Raw genomic sequence first — 19462 nt, forward strand, 5'->3', positions numbered from 1 at the left:
TCTATGCTGTTGGAAAGGATGACTTATCAGAAAAGCAATGGAACTCTGTCAGTTTAGACAGGCTAAGGACAGGACATGGACAACTTCAGCATCATTTCTCTTGACCATATGGCTTTAATGAAGCCACACACTCTGACTTCTTAAATTTTGCAATTTTGCTGAATTACAGGAAGGAAGGGGCCTCAGGGAGTCTCTAGTCCAACCTCATGCTCAAAGCCAGGTAACACGGAATTTAGGGCAGTTTGCCCAGAAATTTGTCCCATTGGATCTTTAAAAACCTCCAAGAACAGAGATCCTACTGTCTGTCTGTACTGTAACACTTGTAGTAGTGTTCAGTTACTCTGAGTGATTATTTTTCTTTTTTTTTTCCCGTTAAATCCATTTGGAACTTCCTATTTTTTTCAGAGTATGACCTCTGGCTCTGAGCTCTGGTTCCAACCTTGCCTCATTTTATCTGTCCTTCATTGATATAAGGGCACCTTAACACATGGTGAGCTCCCATTCCACCAGGAATCTCAGGGAACTCTAAGCATAGCAGCTTCCATTCAGTCTGTCCCTGGCTGGTATATTTGCAATGGGTTACTCCCAGGGACAGTTCTTAGTTGAATTCCATGAGGTTCCCATGAAAATTTTTCCATGAAAACCTTTGTAATACTTGTGTATCAATGTTATTTGCTAAAAATGCTGGGATTTGGAACAATTTCAGCATGTCTGTTAACAGAAAGTAACCTCTGTTCGTGCAAGTCTAACAGATGTGATCATATACATTTACTCTTAGGTTTCTGCAGTACTGGGGGAGAATTGGGAGTGAAAATAACATGACAACATGCCACAGACCGACTTGCAGAAAGGAAGGAGTGCTGCTAGACTACTCCATTGATGGAGGCAAGTACATACTGTATTCACAGCTGAGCTACAGTCTGGTTCTGTATCCACCCACCATGAATACCTGACAAGTTGTCAGAGATCCAAAATAAAAAGCTAATTCTTAATTGCAAAGCTATTTTTGTCCATGTGAAGATTTTTTCCCCATCTAAAAGTTCCATCTATTGCTCAGAAGTTTTCCATAATCTTCCTGCCTTATTTCAGTAATCAGTGGCTTCCACCCAAGCTGATTATTCCTTTTTACAATTGCAAGATTACTCTTGGAGTGAGTAACAGTTGCCAACTATCCTTAGAAGTTAAGCTCTATCAGAAGACCATAGCCATTACTTTTTATTTCCTATTATTTTAATCCTCTAGAAAATTCTACCATATGCTTGGTTTTATATCACTAAACCTGCATCTTTTCATTCTAGGGATATCCTGGACTTTGCTCCACGAGATGGATTACCAAAAGTACATCTCAGTGAGGCACGACTACATCCTGCTCCCCGAGCACGCCCTGACCAACACCACGCGCCTGCGCTGGTGGCAGCCCTTCACCCTCAGCAGCGGCATCGTGGTGCCCGGCCCCGAGCGGGCTCAGTGGGCTCTGGACAACATCCTCATTGGGGGAGCAGAGATCAACCCCAGCCAGCTGGTGGACACCTTTGATGATGGTAAAACAGGCTGCCACAGCTCATCTGTGGTCTGGCGTTATCTGTTCTTGTCTTACCTGAGCCCTGTGAGCTTGCAAGCGGATTTTATTTTATTTTAACTCTGCACATTTTTCACTTTGTAGACTAATGCTGTTTATATGCTATTCTTCATGCTATTCATAGAAGTGTGTAAATATATATATATATGTATGTATATATATACACACATGTATATTCCGACGTATATGTGTGCACATGTTTGCACACATAAAAAATTTTCTTTCATTCCAACTCATTTCATTTAAATTTCTGGTATTATGCTTTTATCTCTTCATATTTTTTAAAAGTACTGTTATTTAAATGCTATAATTACCTCTCTGGCGATGAATGTCTTTTTTATGTCTCTCTCTTTGTAGCTACTGTGTGTCATTACAGATAGCATAAATGTAGTGTCCATATCACTAAAGTACTCTGTCAAGTGATTCTGTGGATTCATTTCTAAGCCTTGATGTTTACCAAGACAGTGCAGTAATTTTATTTAACTCATCTTTATAGAAGGCACCTCTCATGAAGAAAATTGGAGCTTTTACCCTAATGCAGTCAGAACTGCAGGGTTCTGTGGAAATCCATCATTCCATCTCTACTGGCCAAATAAGAAAAAGGATAAAACACACAACATCCTGTCCTCCAGGGAGCTCATTATACAGCCAGGATACATGATGCAGTTTAAAGTAAGAAATGTTCTCTCTCTCTAAAGTAAAGAACACAATGAAAATTCATCTAATGTGTCTCCAGAAATTATTGTTCTTCCAACTAGGATGCTCAATTGGATGAATAATTAATAGTGATTTTTTTCTAGAAATTAAAGGAAAATATGAAGTGTAGGTAATGAGAACATGAAGGGCTGCATGAATGTAAAATGTCAAAATATTCTGACTGTCTGTAAGCTGTTGGGGTTAGTCAGAGGAACTGGAAGTCTAATACCTTTTTCCTGAAATGACTGGATCATCAGATACAGTAGGATTCATTTTCTAAGGTGAGAATAGATGCCATGCAGAATAATTTTCCCCTAATTTGTGAAGGAACAGAAAAAGTAAGGGAGAAGGCTTGAGAAGAGCATCATATGGAAAATGAAAGTATGTTCAAGTAGAAGTGCCCCTTCTACTTCCTTGTGTCATGACAAATGGCCTAAACCATCAGAGAAACATTTCTGAGTACTTTAATTTGATTTGACGTAGAATTCTACCCAGTGCCAAAGGCAACAAGTAGTTGTTTTCCAGAAATGTTCTTGGCTGCTCCCCAAGTACCCTGTCTTAAACTAGGAACTAACATGAAAGTAGGGTTATCAAAATACTAATCCATTTTCTTATTATGTTTTTTTCTTGCTCTTCTGTTTAACAAGATAGTTCCAGAATTTACCATCTTCCACTGATCAATATTTTCACCTTTTCTCAACGTCACTGCCTATTTTATATTGACTGTCCAACATAATCCCTAAAGCACTGCTTCTCCACTCAGCATGCCAAAAAAATTATATACAAGAGGAGTCTCTGAATTTTTTTACTATTGAATGTCAAGACTGCCTCCAAGATGCTTATTTTACCCAGCCTATCATCTTTTTCCTCTATTTTAAGACCAAAATTTGGATAAACCATCAGCATTTAATAGTTCATATTACTAAACTCTCACTGCAGAGATTTTCTTTCCTGACCTTCTCCCCATTTTTCTTCACTGCTCACAGCAAAGATTTTATTTCTAAACTAAGAACCCAGCTCTAGCATGGCTTCTGTTTGGTTTTGAAATTTAGCATTGTAATGTACACTGGGTACTGTAATCTTTCTACTGTAATATGGAACAAATATGTCTATTGTTTTAAATAGAAAAATTCTGTTCCTAAATTGGACTGATTTAAAGTTTATGTCCACATGTTTATCATTATGAATTTTAAATTTCATAGGTGCTTCATTTTTGGAAATGCCAAGGAACTGTCATATATTTTGTTTCAGAAAAAATGTTTGTTTAGATATTTAATTTGGACTTTAGAAATGAAGCGTTAGGATTCTGTTAGGAAAAAACAGTAGCAAGGAAGTAAAATTCTTTAAATAAAAACAGTATCTGAAGTACTGTGTCCTTTGTTTTCCATCCACTTTTGATGGATTTTACCCAAGTTCTAAGTTGATAATCCCTCATACCCATAATAAAGAAACAAAAAAATGAGAACATAACTTGATTATATATCACTTTAAATGTCTACCTGACTTGTTATAGCAGTTGATTTTATTTGTGCTATAGATCGTGGTTGGCTGTGAGGCAAATTCTTGTGGGGACCTCCACTCAGTGATGCTGGAGTATACAAAGGATGCCAGGTAAATGACAGCAGAATACACAGACCTGAAAAAAAATAGTATGACATTAAAAATGTAGAGAGCTTCTATTTATTAAAGCTTTGCTTTGCTATTCATGTTGTAGCATGAATTATTGTAATATGCTTTGCTATTCATGTTGTAACAGAATCTGAACAAAGCCCATGTGCAAGCACTGGGATTTGTCTACATAACTCCCATAAATTCTCTTTATATTTTATCCCAGACCTTGACAGATTCATGGCATTGAGCTTGTAGTTACAATCATGAGCATGTTCCTCTTAAAAATGTGCTCACAGGAAAACACATTTGCAGGAAACTAGTAGGATACAGGACCAAGCTGTCATGAATTGGGAGTTACTGAACCCCAAATTGGTCTCTAACTAGCTAACAATAACACTGCCTCATGAGCTGTAGAATAGCACCATGTTATAATTTGTAAAAATGAAGGTATATTCTGTGCTCAAAAAGCTGTGAGTGAAAATGTAGCAAATTCTATTGGGACTCTTATGAACACTGTAAGAAAAAAGGCTAAGGAGCTGCCTCCTAAATAAATCCTGTCACGCAGCCCAGAGCAGCTGTATGTACCACACTGCTGGGAGTACCACCACCAAGGGCTCCACAACACTCAAACATCCCCCTGGCTGCACCTGTGCTTTGACCTCTCACCTCTTGTTTATTTGTGGCTCCAGAGCATGGAAACTATTGCTGACAATCTCTTGTTTCTTTAGTAAGACAGGCAATGTCATGACCCTTAGAAATAATCTGTTTTCTTTTCATTATTTTTTCAGTTGTTCTAAAACTTTTTCTCTTTTTTTTTTTGCTTCCTATAGGACAGACTCATGGCAACTCGTCCAGACACACTGCCTTCCTTCTTCATCTAATAGCATTGGCTGCTCCCCATTTCAATTCCATGAAGCTACCATCTATAACTCTGTCAACAGCTCCATGTGGAGAAGAATAACTATCCAGCTGCCTGACCATGTCTCATCCAGGTAGGCTCGTGAAAGGTTAGCTCACTGTGGACCTATAAAATGACAGCTGTCTTGCTGGCATGGTTTACTAGGAACAATTGGTGAATTAAAAATTACTCCTTATTGCGGATTTAAATTTGATACATTACTAATTGTGGAATTCACATTCTCTGAAAAATCCCTTCGCCCAGGATTTTTCTCCTGGGAAGCTGAGGAGCCTCAGAGAAAAGGAAAACAATTCTTATCTCATTTGCTTCTCCTGTGTTGTGCTCACATGTGGAATGTGTTTGGAGGTTGTTTCCCCACAGGTGATTGTTTCATTGGATTCTGGTGTGAGTTGTTTTGACTTATTGGCCAATCAGGGCCAAGCTGTGTCGGGACTCTGGAAAGAGTCACAAGTTTTCATTATTATCTTTTTAGCATTCAGTAAGTATCGTTTCTGTGTTATTTAGTATAGCTTAGTATAGTATTCTTTAATAGTGTTATAAAGTAATAAATGAGCCTTCTGAGAACATGGAGTCAGATTCATCATTTCTCCCTGCCACAAGGGTCCCTGCAAATACAATAACTAATGCTCTTCAGGAAGCTTTTTGTTAATAGAAGTCACTTCTGCCAATTATGTAGCAGGCTGGGTCTTTTCCCCTCACATGAGGGGGCTGTGACTTCACATTAGAGAAGTCAGCAAATGTAGCATTTTTGGTTACATTTGCTGCTGGTGTATTAGAACATCACTGTACAGGTGTGTTTAATTGCTATGCATCCTGATGCAGTGTTTGGATGTTGATATTTGCAGTGCAACCCAGTTCAGGTGGATTCAGAAGGGAGAAGAACTGGAGAAGCAGAGCTGGGCAATCGATCACGTGTACATTGGGGAAGCGTGCCCAAAGCTCTGCAGTGGCCATGGGTATTGCACAACTGGAGCCATCTGCATCTGTGACGAAGGATTCCAAGGTTCCATTTCTTCATTTCTCTTCTGTACATCTACTACAGTCTAGTCCAGCTCAAAATTAAACAAAAAGACAAAGTGATGTATCATGTCCAAATTCATCACTGGAATGTCTGAGTAAAAATCCAAAATTAATAATTTGTCAGGGCTCCAAATAATAGCTTTTCCCCCTCCTTACTCTTTCCATATTGAGCCAGGAGTCTCTCCCACTTGGCACAGTATGGAAAGTCCACCCAGCCCTCATTGAAGGCAGAACATGGCTACTTGATTACCCAGAATTGGCTTCCACCCCATGCTCCTTCCAAGGGTGCATCCCAGAGGATGTGCAAATGGGATCCAGATGTTGGTGACTGGCATCTGTAAGGGACTCTGTGCCCCATCAGCACAGAGTGTTCTGCTCTAAGCCCTCAGTGCAGCTAAGCTCATGTCTAATGGTACCTGAGTGCCCTTGGTAAGCTCTAAGTGCTTTGTGGGAGTGGAGCCAGTGTTTAATGTCTTCCAGGAGAGCCTCATAACTTTATAAGATCAGATCCCTTCCGAGTTTTTAGACATATTTGCCTTCAACCCACAATTGGGTTGGGTTTCTCCTATTGGCATCAGTGCAAAACAGGAGAAATTGTATTGCAGTTCTTGAAGTTATACTGCTGTAAAAATTAGACTCAGCCTCAATTTTGTAAAAATGACTGCTGTATATCAATGTGCACGTTATTAATGGATCTGCTGAAATATATTCAGGCTGTCCTCACACTGAATATTGAGTCACAACCTTGAAAAGAATTACAATGACCTGTAACTCAATTTTCTCCATTCTTTCTATTTTTTGCATATTTTACAACTTCATTGTGTCATTTTTAGGTGATGACTGCTCTGTTTTTAGCCATGATCTGCCAAGTTATATTAAAGATAATTTTGAGTCTGAAAGAGTCACTGAAATAAACTGGGAAACCATTCAGGGGGGAGTGATAGGGAATGGATGTGGACAGCTGGCACCCTATGCCCATGGAGATTCGCTCTACTTTAACGGATGTCAAATAAGACAAGCTGTGACCAAGCCTCTGGATCTCACCCGAGCAAGGTAATAGTTTGAGCCTAAACAGCTCTTTTAACAATTCATGAGAAAGGAAACTCTTCACATGGATGTGCAGCCATGTGGGCCAGTACAGATGAGGATGGACTGACCTGGCAGTGCCATGCAGTTGGATGTGGCTGGCAGAAAACACTAGGGTTGGCAAAATGCTTTGTGATTTTGATTTGGGAGATGGAGAGTGAGGATGTCAGATGAAAAGGTCAGATGTTTTCATCATGCCCAACAGAGCACTGTCTATGTAAGCCAACACTGACAATGAAGCTGTTGGCAAAGACTGGACACCAGACTGCCTGGACCAGTGCCTGATCTGATAAGACAAATCCCATGTTTGTATGTGCCTCCACAAATGGTTATGACTAAAGATGTTATTTAGCAATTACAGGGTCATTTTCTCATTTCAGTTGTCAAATAGAATTATATTCACCTGGCAATGAACAGGAGTATGTTTTTCATCTATTGAGCCTCTTTGGCCATGGAAAAACAAATGTAAACAGCCTGTGCTGGCTCTTAGCAGAGTGACAGCTTTCACAACTGGTTTATATTGAGTTGTCCAAAGCAAGATTAGAAACAGGATGAATTGGCCAATGGGCCAGATATAAATCAGGCTCTTCTCTTCTTACTTGAACACCTGCGTAGAATATGATATATATATTGAGATATATATATATATATATATTTAGGCACTTTCTTATATTCAACCTTTATTTGTCCTTCTTAAACTTTTCATACACTCATTTACATGTTTGCATTTTTATCCATCTCAGTTTTGTGCAGATATATTGCAAAATTGGATCCTGCCTGCAACAATATATTATACATAGCAAACTATTATTTTGAAAGGGGAGCTGTGTTTTAAAGATGTGAGAACAGTTTATTTTGCATGTTAAAGTAATGATTCTTGAAAATGCTACAAGTTTTGCAATAAACCTAAAAATACTATTGTTCCTGGTTGAATAATTTTGCATATTGAAAATATTTTTTCTCTCTGTGTTTTACAGCAAAATCATGTTTGTTTTGCAAATTGGAAGTATTTCACAAACAGACAGTTGCAATACCAATCTGAGTGATCCTAACACTGTAGATAAGGCAGTGCTCCTCCAATACAGTGTAAATAATGGAATTACATGGCAAGTAATTGCACAGCATCAGCCAAAGGACTTTATACAAGCCCAAAGAGTGTCTTATAACGTTCCCTTGTGAGTACCCAGTCACATTTCATTACCTCTAAGTGCACAAGTTACATTTCTGCTAAAAATAACCTATCTTTGCATCACTGTTGAAGAAAAAAGGTTGATGAGAGGGTAAACAATGAAGAAGACTTAAGAGGAAGGCTGATTAAGAAATTCCAGGCTAGTGTTTATCAATGCACTTAAAAAAACCCAGAAAGAATACTTGTTTTGAAGATTAGGAGAAAAAATCCTCCCTACCTGTGCGCATTTTTACCTATTAAGTGTTTTACGCATACAATATGTTGATGCTCAGTGACATAGATACAATTTGACTTTGCTCTCAGTTCCTGTTGGGGGATAGGTAGGGATATGCAGAGCACCAGTAGTCTGGAGCTCTGACAGGCTCTTGTGTTTGTGTGACAGGGAGGCACGAATGAAAGGAGTCTTACTGCGCTGGTGGCAGCCCCGTCACAACGGAACAGGTCATGATCAGTGGGCTTTGGACCACGTAGAAGTCGTCCTGTGAGTATCAGCTTCACCTCATCCCACCCCACCTCAGAAAGCACTGAACTTTCTCCAGCATGACATGAGTATTAAGCTCATTAAGAACCATTGTGGCCCAGGGAATCCTTTCTGAAAGGGAAACCTTTAAAATCCTATCTTTCCTGATGCTCTGCCCTGACTGCAACAGTCAGTAGTTAAGATGGACACAAAGTAAGTGTCACAGCAGGGGGGTATGTGGAAAAAATCGTGAAAAAATGCAGGAGGGAAAGTGGGGCTTTATCACCTCCAAGTATTGCTGTGGTCCTGTAATGCAGCAATGACTATTAAAAAATGATTGTGCTGGGACATAAGAAAGGATATCTTGTTCAACACTGTGCTGCCATTTAAGGCTGATCTATATCCTTTCAAAGATAAAAAAGATTCTTCTGTATTGTTCATTGCACAAAGTAATGTTGTTGTGCCTCTTAAAAATTTGTGTTAGCAACTAATGCCTTATTCATTTCCTTTTTTTAGTAAGAAGGATACTGTTCAGAAACAGGGTTCACTATATCAGGTTCCTATGGTCCGAGCTCTATATTCATCCCCTTGTCAAGATTTTACCAAGTCTGCACCCTCCTGATTCTCCCATTCTTGAGATGGGTTTCGCTGGCAGCTAACCCGTTTTTCCTGTGTTGCACCACGAAGAGATGACCTGCTTTTTCTCTAACAATTTAGTTCCAGTAGAAGTGAAGTGCTAGTGGCTTCCCGGGCAGGAACTCATCGCTGGCAGTGGTTGGCAAAGAGCGGCGAGCCTGCTCCATATAGATAGGTTCAAACATTCTTTTTATTGAACAATTTAAAAACAAGCATTGGAGAAATAAGGCTTAGATAACCTCTAGACTGTGTAATTATAGCTATGAGGTTTCTGAATTAGCAGAGGCACTGCAAGTAATGTTTTTTAACAGTAGAAAAGTGAATTGTCTGATTGGTAGTTAGTCCTGTTCTCCTTTCCACCAAGAAGCACCAGCTTGCATGGCACTCATATCAACCCCAAACCAAACTGGTCCCAACACTGAGTAACTGTACACCCTCCACTGCTTTTACACACCTTGCTGGGCTCTGCTTCCATAACATTAAGCTTAAAACTGGAAGGAACAGAGGAGAGAAATTAATATAATTCCTGGTTTAGTCAATCAATGGCTGTATGATGCTGCATCAGGAAAGATATGGAAGAGTATGAGCCTGCAGGAAGGTCACCATGTTTAGGAAACCATTGAAAGGGGAACTGGTCATTCTGAAATATTCACAAGTCTTTCTACCTTGCAGTTAAAAATAAAATGAGTGGAAAAAAACATGTAAGAGAAAAAATAAAGTATAATGTTACCAATCAATCCAAGCACTGAATTAGGGGCCATTAGTAGGAATAAAACAGATCTTTAAAAAGTTATTCTGAGGCTGAAATGTGGAGAACTTCTCTGACAATGAGATCTGTCAGTCTGTAGACTTAACACACAAGTTGAGTGATAACAACAAGTCATGTGAGATATGTTATACTAGAATGGACATAGCAAGTAATCCCATCTTGCCAAGAGAAGGAAACAGGTGGGCACACAGATCTCCTCCCTTTTATTATTTTAGTCCTGTTAAAGAGCTTTAAGGGCTTCTGAAAATTGCTGTAAATATCAGGCTAGAGGCAGAGGATTTCCACCCTGTTCAAGTGACATCTGGTACAATCCACAGACAGACAGACCAAACTGGACTGATTTCTCCCTTACCAAGCCCTGTGAAACACAGTGCCATGACACCTTATTTCCCAAAGGCCAGATGTAGAGTTCCAGTCCCTGCTAACTGCAACACATGAGACATACTGCTCTCAGGAAGTGCAGAATTCCATGCCATGGTGCATCTGGTTCCTATACTGGCATGTGCTTAGACCTGACAGCTGCATTTAACTCCTCTGTTTTGCTTAAGTTCTATCTGCACATTGTAATTCATCAAATATTCTTTAGGCCTCCACAAATTTATTTGCAAGTAACCTGCAACTTCCTTATCAATAAATACTCTCACCTGGGTTCTTCTGTAGCTCTGCTATTTCACTTGGTCACCTCATACTGATCACTTTACCCCCAGCACTTCAGTTTCTTCACCTGTTAAATGATGAAGACAGTCACCTCCATAAAGTGCTTCAGGGTATCAGCAGGGAACCTGGATCAGTATCTGTTAGTACTCATCCTAGATGATCCTGCACACACCAGGGCTACCAGGAATCACACTGTGACTACTAGGGATAGGACTTGGCTTCCATTCTTAATATTCCTTTATTTTCCAAGGAAGGGTACAGAAGCACTGCCTGCTTCTGGGAAGAACAATCCCCTTTTCCCAGGCAGCTCTGCAGCAAGAGAGAAGGAGGCAGAGTCTTCTGGGTGCTCTCCCTTCCCACCAAGATTGCCAGGGGAGAGTTCTGTGGGCAATAGCCACGCCAGGGCTGCAGAGAGGCACAGCCTGAGCTTGAGCCATTCACCACGGTTTGTCTCTTCCCATTAATTCTATAGGGAGAAGTCAGAAGTCATTCTATTGGAGAGTCAGTAGGCTTCTGTCTGGCTTATTCATCCCAAAGCTGGGATACTTTAGGAAATACCTGTGCCTCCTAAATTGGAAGTAATTTCTGTTGGAACTCTGGCCTGGTCTCAGAAGGAACATCTCTAGATAAGAACCCATCGATGGTCAACGTCCAACACAGTCTGTATTCAGTCCTCTTACAATCCTGCATTCCACCACCCACCTGGGTGACACCCCATACACCTCTCCAGAGCCATCAAAATTATCCTCACTGGCTCTGGTTTCAGTCCTAGATTTTCATCTTTGTGATCTGTGTACCCACGTTGACGCAACAGGCAAGCCTCAGCCTGTGAGGTGTTGGAGCAAGGAGCCAACCTACACTAGGAGGTGTGGTTTGGGACATAGATAAATTCCTGGCTTTCCACACATCTCTTCTTGTGTTTTCTTCCCTACCCTGTGGGGTGACAGAGGTCTCATTTTCCCAGCCTGTGTGTTGGCCTGGCTGCCTGCACCCCCAGGTGCACAGCTAGATGCTGTGCCAGCTTTTCCTCAGCCCCCAGGCAAGTGAGCCATGCTCTCCTTGAGCAGGCTAAGGGCTGCAGGGAAAGCACCTCCAGCAGGCAGAGCTGATCTGTAGGAAGGCAAAGAAAATAAGGATTTTCTTGATTTCATTTCCCATCCAAAACAGGGGATGTCCCTGCTCCTCCCTAGAGTGCTCACCCCAGGGGCATATCTGTGAATGTCTGCCTCCATGGCCCAACTCTTCTCAGCAATCCAAAGGCTTGCAATCAGTTCTGTCCCAGGCCTAGCTGCCAAGTCATATTGCAGATACTGCTACAGCTGAAGCACAGCCAGGGTCATGGCACTGTTCAGTTCAACCAATTTCTGAATCAAGGGCCACCATCCTCTCACCAGCAAACATGCCTTCAGGATGCCATTTCTTTGATTCCTTTTTGCCCCTAAGAAAATTGCTGTGGGGAAAAAGATCAACCTGCAGATTATACATGCATGCAAAATACCTGGCAGTGATATAAAAGACCAAAGATGGATGCTTTTGCATCTTACTTTAAATCATTCCACTTCTGAATGAACTCTTTGAATCACTCAATAAAAAGCAATATTTTTAAGATTGTGATGCAGCTGCAAATGAACTTAAATTGAGCACCTCTTTTAAACAGGTGAAACCAAATATCTGTGTTGACAATGTTATACATTAAATTGAACTTGCCAACTTAACAACAGTCAATGTCTGTCCTGTGGTGGGGAGAGGATGCAAGTTGTTAAGTTGTCCAGTCCCTTTTATAATCCAGTGCTGATTATTCCTCATTAGTGCAGCGTTTTTTCTCTCCATTCGTAAAGAAAGCTTTGGGCCCAACTCTCATGTGTTCCATGTGGCTCTTCTTAGAATAAGAAAGTATTTTATCCCAGGCTTAAGAAAGAGTTTTTCTATGCCCCTGTACTTCTGCCCTAAGAAGAGCCCATGTCCGATTCTGCATTTCATTTGCACATTGTTTTTCTCTGGAAGCACAGCTCTCAGCCTGCCCACTGCACACACACCTCACACCTCCTTGCATGTGCATTACACAACTGCCATTTCTTTGTGTATAGGGCAGGCCCTTAGAGACATCTCATTAACTTAATTAAAAGTCAAAGGTACTGAGAAATAAAGGATAGTTATAAGATGAACACTAAGGGTCTGAGATTGTTTTCTTTACCCCAAAACTTGTAATGTGATCCAAAGGAATATAAGTTGTACAAGGAATGCAAGAAATGTTATCCCCACCTACTATTTTATGGTTAACTGATAGATAACAGAATGAATCCCTCCATAGCCATCACTCCATGCTCTTCATTGTTGAGATATTCTCACATTTTTGGCACAAATGATTTAGTGAGAAGTTATGTTGCATTTGATGCAAAGAATGTTTATCCTTATTTTGGAATAATTAAATACAAATTGTATATTCTAGATTTAACCAGAAGTTAAATACAAATTGTATATTCTAGATTTAACAAGTGTTCACGTGGAAAAGCATTTTCATCAGCTTCCTTTTTTTTAGTAAAAAGCAAAGATTTGAAAAATGCGTTTAAATTAAGTATCAACAAATTTATGATAAAGAACATAAGTAGTTCAAACATTAGGTGACTATCTGAATATTCACAACATTTTTGCCAAATTTAATATGATGCGGTTTGTGCTTCTATGACATTTCTATTATGTTTCTAAAAAGTGCATGCTGAATTTTATAAAAAATAAAAATCTAAACATTGATTTGAAAGCTGAGGAAATAATTTGTTCAATTTTTATTTTCAAAAGAGATGAAAAGTCCTATATTGCCTCTAAACCTCATCAGGGTTTTATGACTAATCACAGTGCTGCATGCATTGAAAGGCATTTTCTAACTTGTGTTGTATTTCATTGTTTGCTGTCATTGGTTTTACACTAGAATAAGGTAAGTACTTTCCCTGAATCAGTATTAAATGTATGTTTCTGTTACAGCTACAGCTCTTTCACAAGAGCTGTTGTGTCAATGATGGGTTGGTGAAAAATCATTTATACTCTGAGATGTGCCACTTAGCTCTTGAGGGCCCTGATCCTGCACTGCTTCCTCAGAGAGCATTGGGGAAGTTAAACTTAGCAGAAATTGTTCAGTAGATTGTGCCAGTGGGAATAATGTGCAGTGGGAATTTCACCAAGGCTGCAATGGGACTTCTCCATCTGCTTCAGATAGGGTACAGTGAGACCTGCCAATGGAGGGCCCCCAGAGCATTGTATGAGCAGCCAAGGGGCAATTCCCACTTTTTTTTGCAATAAATGACCACAGAGATGCAGCTGCAGTCAGGCAGTGTATGCCAGTCAATCTGCCATGGCCAAACCTGCCCCTTGGACAGAGAACCAGAGTCCCCAGGCAGTGCTGTTATTCACATAACCCAGCTGCTTTGTGCTGCTGCAGTTAATGGATACCACTCACCAGTATAGCTACTGAGCTCAGGGTTCAAGTGTTGACTACACCAAAGCCAAAGGATATTTGCCATTGATATGAGCCCTCAGTCAGAGCACGTGACTTTTTCCATTACAGTACCTGCCTAACAAAGCATTTGTAACTCAGCATCAAAATTTACTCCAAACCTAGTCTTGAGGGACATACTTTTGCTGTGTTCTAAGGCTTTTTTCATGTTTAATTTTGTTATTCAATTTTTTTTGTTTCTATTTTGTTCCTGTTTTGTGCCACATCAATTAAAAACACACAAATAAGGAAAGACATCAGTATTTACTGGGGTTGTGTACTGCATATTTTTCACTCAGTTTGGCTTTGGTCCATTTTCATAAACTTTAAATTGCTGCCTTGTAGTTCAAATTGTAGTTTAGGAAACATGCAATAAACGTAATGCTCTACTAAACACTAAGAGACTTTAGTCCAGAGAGACTCCTTCTCATAAATTGCTTTATTGTAGGTGTTTTTTTCAACATGCCCTAGATAGTTTTGTCTTTGCTTTTCTGCATTGGCTGCATATTGCTTTCATCCAACTAGCACAACTCCAGGTACTTCCTTGGAACATTTTTTAGGGTTTCCTACATAAATTCAAGCAGTATTATCTTCTATTAATTTTTCAGTAGTGCACTCAAAACTCTCAAACAGTTTGTACAGCAGTCACTCCTGCTAATTGTTTTGGTTTTTTTTTTTTGCTTTGTGCTCCATCAGTAATACACAGATAATTACTTTGGATCTGAACTTGTCTGACTGACTGATGGTTCAGTGAATGCACAGAAAAGACAGAAAGCTCAGCAGGTGCTGACCAGTCCAGTACAAACTCACAAAGTGTCTTCAAGTTGCCACTGATTCTGACAACCTCACCTACTCTGATTTTGTGGTGCAATATGATACAATACTGTAATGCATAGGGTATACATATTTACCCATGGAAAGAGTGAAAATCATAGTATTTCTACAGCAGGCATCAAGGTTCTTCTGTGGCATCCAACTAGTAGTTGGAAAGTCTGTCTCATGTCAGTGAGAACAAGTTTGAACTACCTTAATGCAAGTTAAAAAAATCACATTGAGTTCCTGAGAATTTAGACTTCTCTTATTTTTCACACATTGCACTGCTATAGTACTCAGTGTAAGACATGAATACATGCTTCTTTCTAACATCTTGATCATCTTCCAATGGAACACAATTATATTCATTAAAAAAAAGTAGATCCCTTCTACATTACTAGGTAAGCATTTTTTGTTCCTTTTTTTCAATTCTTTCTTTTCCTTTTTTTTTCTTTGTTCATTGTTTTAAACATCTCCATCGTCCCTTTAAGGCCTGATACAAAATGGTTGGTCATTTGAAGTGAAATAGAGGCTAGGTGCACATAGCAGTGTCCAAAACCAGTCCTGAACATCTCTGCTGAACTTTTGCTGGACATAGGCAGACCAAAGACAGGACAGAAAAGGCTCCTGGGACAAGGACTGCAGCACAGCAGGTGCCCCATCTGTCTAAGTCTTGTCCAAGCTGAGGCTAGCAAAACGAAGCTCACTCCTAAATTTAACCAGGTCCAGAAAAGCAATTTTTTCAGCCAAACACTTTGGCAGGCTCTGTTTGGTCCCATGTACCCAGAGCAAAGAGCAAAGCTGCTCAGAGTTGGGCTGTGCTTTCTCCCAGGGCCATCTGGTGTGTTTTGGCTGCAGAGCAGCCTTCTCCCAGCAGATAGGGACTCTATCCTCACCTCAGGCTCAGCATGCTCTCCTGAGAGGTGGGATGTGGCCGTGAAGCCTTCTGTCTGAGGAACCACACACTTTCCAGGCAATGGGAATTAAAGGCAAGGGAAAATTAAGAACTTCTTCAAGCTTCATGACCAATGGCAGCCACTCTCAGGAGTGGGTTTGGGGTCATAATTTTCCTCCTGCCTTCATCAGTGAGATAGCTGGCATTGGAGCCACGGTGACCTTCCACCCTGAGGACTTAAGGACCAGAATGAAAACTGATGTTCAGTCCTGCTTTGCACTTGAGCTACCAAGTGGCTTTAAAGTTACATAAACTCACCACTATCAATCCCTCACACAAAACTTACAAATCAGCACAGACCTTTCCTTTTTACTTAAGCCAACATTAACCCCTCTCTCAATTGACAGATGATCTAGAGCACTGTGTACATCTGTTTTCTTTCATTATCACCAAGAGCTGGTCTTTATTTCATTCTTGTATGTACATTCCAGTGGGGGGAAAAAAATAAAAAATTGCAAAGCCTTGGAAAACTAGTCAGGAAATTACTTGGATTTACTTAGAGGTTTACAATCTAGATTTTGACATGACAACTATTAATCAATTTAGTCAATTGTGTTCAAGATTAGCTCATGAAAAGGGCATCATTTTGTTAGACACATTTTTTAGGTTAAATTAGCATACTACAGCAAAGGTTGGTTGTAGTTGTGGGAAACCAGGTATTTTGCAAAGCATACAATTACTCCTTTTTCCTAAGGGCCATATTCACTAAAAATAAGCTTATGCACTAGAGAAGAAAGTATTACTTACTACATTATGAGTATTCACTTGTTACTCACAGACAAAACTCACTTGTAAAAACATTCCTTGAAACCACAAATGGGAGATTTGTTGACTGCAGGTCTTCACTTCACAGATCTGCCCTCTCATGGTTCCTTCTTCCCTCAGTGGGAGAAGTAGAAATTTACACTAGGTGGGATGGGCCTTGTACTCCAGGTAGGTCTTCCAAACAAGTGTGCCTTCTTAAATTCAGCTGCAGTTGGGCTCTCTTGCTTGGTCTCCTGCCAGACATGATGATGCTTATTTCCCAGACCTTTGTTTCATTTTGGAAGAGGGTGCATAGGGGAAGGAAACATTAATCTGAATAAAAGTATTGTACTTCACTTTCTCTAAGGTAAAAGAAGAAGATAAAGCTTTTCCTCTGTTCTCAAGATAAAGCAGTTAATGATCAAAGAGAGAAGGATAACTGGAGTATAAAACCCCCATAGAGAAATGTTATGAAGTGAAGTTTTAGTGAATCTGGCCCTAGGCAGCACCAGTTTTCATTAGCTGAAAGCTCTTAACCTTTCCCTAAGATAATTTACTGTAAATGAAAGCCAAGTGGGACAGATTCTCAATTGCCTTGTACCTTTGCAGTTTAACAAAGCGTGTGCTTCACACCAGTTTGCACAGACTTGAAAAGTTGTGCAAGGACAAAGAAGAATCAGTACCACTAGCTCACTGCTAGAAAAGAATTTACACTACATGTGAAAGAAACTGACACACTTCTCTTCTTTCACCCTTTAACAGCACTCGCAAACAAAATTACATGATGAATTTTTCACGGCAACATGGGCTCAGGCATTTCTACAACAGAAGACGAAGGTCACTTAGACGATATCCATGAAGAAATGAGAAATTTATTTTTTTTTCCTCCCAACATGTGATGTGTTGCTTTCCATTCTTTAAATCTAGCACTGCATCTGGTATCAGGACTTTTCCGCAACTGGCTTGATGAATAACTGAAAGCCTTTTTCAAGACAGAGTATACACCACTTTTTCGCACTGTGAACTAATGAGAAGTGACTTATTTTCTCATAGGTAAATGTTTTAATGTTGATGTGTCTGTGAAAATTGTGATCTGTTGTAATATCTGTTACAGTGGCAGTATTGAAAGTAAGCATCTAATTCTGTTTAACAGGAAAAAAAGTTTAAGCACAAAGACTTTTCAGATTTTATGTTTATAAAAACCTACATACTAAGTACAGAATTTAACATTCTTTGTCACATAGTTATTTAAGTGCACTGTATTTCAGCTCTGTGTCATTTTAAATGATTAAGTTATCATTGTTTGTCCTCTTCGTATTCTCTTCTACAACATGACACATTGGCACTGTATTTACTTGTTTTGTTGTTGTAATATTTTTGCTGCTGATTTTTTGGGCTATTTACCTTCTTACAAAATGTATTTTAAAAAATCATCTAAGTACCTAATCCAGAAGAAAATTGCAAAAGTAGTTGTAAAGGCGTTGATATCCTTCAGTCTTATTCTTTGATATGTCTGTTGGTTAGCATTGTTTTGTGGATAAAAAAAAGAATGCTTGACATTAAACTTTTTTCTACTAAGGATTTGTGGATTAAGCCCCAAACAGAAATTCCCAATTCCCTGTCTAAATGTAGTCAGTTCTCTGAAACTGATTTACTTACAGTAACTGCCATTTGGTGTCTGTAGTAATGAAGTGATTTGTAAGCAGTGAATGTTTCATTGTGTTCTCTTTGGTGTTTGTTTCTATTGCGGGTCATGTTTGTATCTTCTGATAAAGTTGTATCTACACCAGCAACGTTATAATGCCCCTATAGCCCTGAACTGTCTATTATCATAAATCAAATGCTTCACTTTATGGTGAACCAAGCTAAAGATCCATGCTTCAATAAAGATAATGTCAACAAAGAACTCTGATGTTAGACTTTTCAAGCCATGTGGGCTTTACATAAAATCATAAACCAAATTCTTCCACTAAATACCTATATTCTAAAGCAAACATTGATGTTATTTTTAATATTTAGCACATCACACTGAACAGCACTTTGCAAGTAACACAAACTAAGAGATCTCCCCATCCCACCTATGGGGATAACACAGCCCTTGGAACAGGTCCTGGAGCAATGAATGAAGCAGGACCACAGAGCAATACACACTCTTGCTTTATCTGCAAACCAAAAAATGCAAACCGCTGTTCCCAAGCTCTGAGAACAAGAGTGTGGCACCTAAGGAACCTTGTTCCAAACAGACCAAGCTGGCAATTCTTAGAATCATATGAACCAATAAGGTTGGAAAAGACCTTTAACATCAAGTCCAACTGTTAACTCAGCACTGCCAAGCCAACCACTAAACCATGTCCCTAAGCACCACATCTACACATCCTTCTAACACCTCCAGGGATGGTGACTCAGCCACTTCTCTGGGCAGCCTGTGCCATGCCTGACAGCCTTTTCAGTGAAGAAGCTTTTCATTATATCTGATCTAAACCTCACCTGGTGCAACCTGAGGCCATTTCCTCTTGTCCTGTACTTTGCTACTTGAGAGAAGAGACTGCTGCCCACCTCACCACAGCCTTCTTTCAGGTAGAGAGCAATAAAGTCCTGCCTGGGCTTCCTTTTCTTCAGGCTATAAAAAATCCCAGTTACCAGAGCTTGTCCTCAGCAGAGAGAAGTATCATATATACCTGCTGTGCTCTTACATCTTGCACATCTGCTTCTGGCACTATACCTGTCTGAACCAGAATGATGATCCATGTTCAGCTGAACCATGTGTTTAATTTGTAGGAAGTTTTTGACCGCAGGTACCTGAGCTGTGCAGAAAAAAAAAAGGAAAAAGAGGTTGTTCGG

General features: G+C 39.8%; 1 protein-coding gene across 1 annotated transcript in view; it reads left to right on the plus strand.

Annotated features, from left to right (window-relative positions):
* Window positions 1-18527, plus strand: part of RELN (reelin) — a 285095-nt gene extending 266568 nt beyond the window's left edge. The window contains exons 55-64 of the mRNA XM_066550860.1: window positions 779-885; window positions 1299-1541; window positions 2076-2251; window positions 3813-3886; window positions 4717-4878; window positions 5651-5808; window positions 6659-6878; window positions 7889-8086; window positions 8483-8581; window positions 17384-18527. Coding sequence (XP_066406957.1) covers window positions 779-885; window positions 1299-1541; window positions 2076-2251; window positions 3813-3886; window positions 4717-4878; window positions 5651-5808; window positions 6659-6878; window positions 7889-8086; window positions 8483-8581; window positions 17384-17480 — 1534 coding nt within the window. The 3' untranslated portion in view covers window positions 17481-18527. The remainder of the gene's footprint in view (window positions 1-778; window positions 886-1298; window positions 1542-2075; window positions 2252-3812; window positions 3887-4716; window positions 4879-5650; window positions 5809-6658; window positions 6879-7888; window positions 8087-8482; window positions 8582-17383) is intronic.
* The last annotated feature ends 935 nt before the right edge of the window (window positions 18528-19462 follow it).

Source organism: Molothrus aeneus, chromosome 5, assembly GCF_037042795.1.
Source record: "Molothrus aeneus isolate 106 chromosome 5, BPBGC_Maene_1.0, whole genome shotgun sequence".
In the NCBI taxonomy this organism is placed as follows: Eukaryota; Metazoa; Chordata; class Aves; order Passeriformes; family Icteridae; genus Molothrus; species Molothrus aeneus.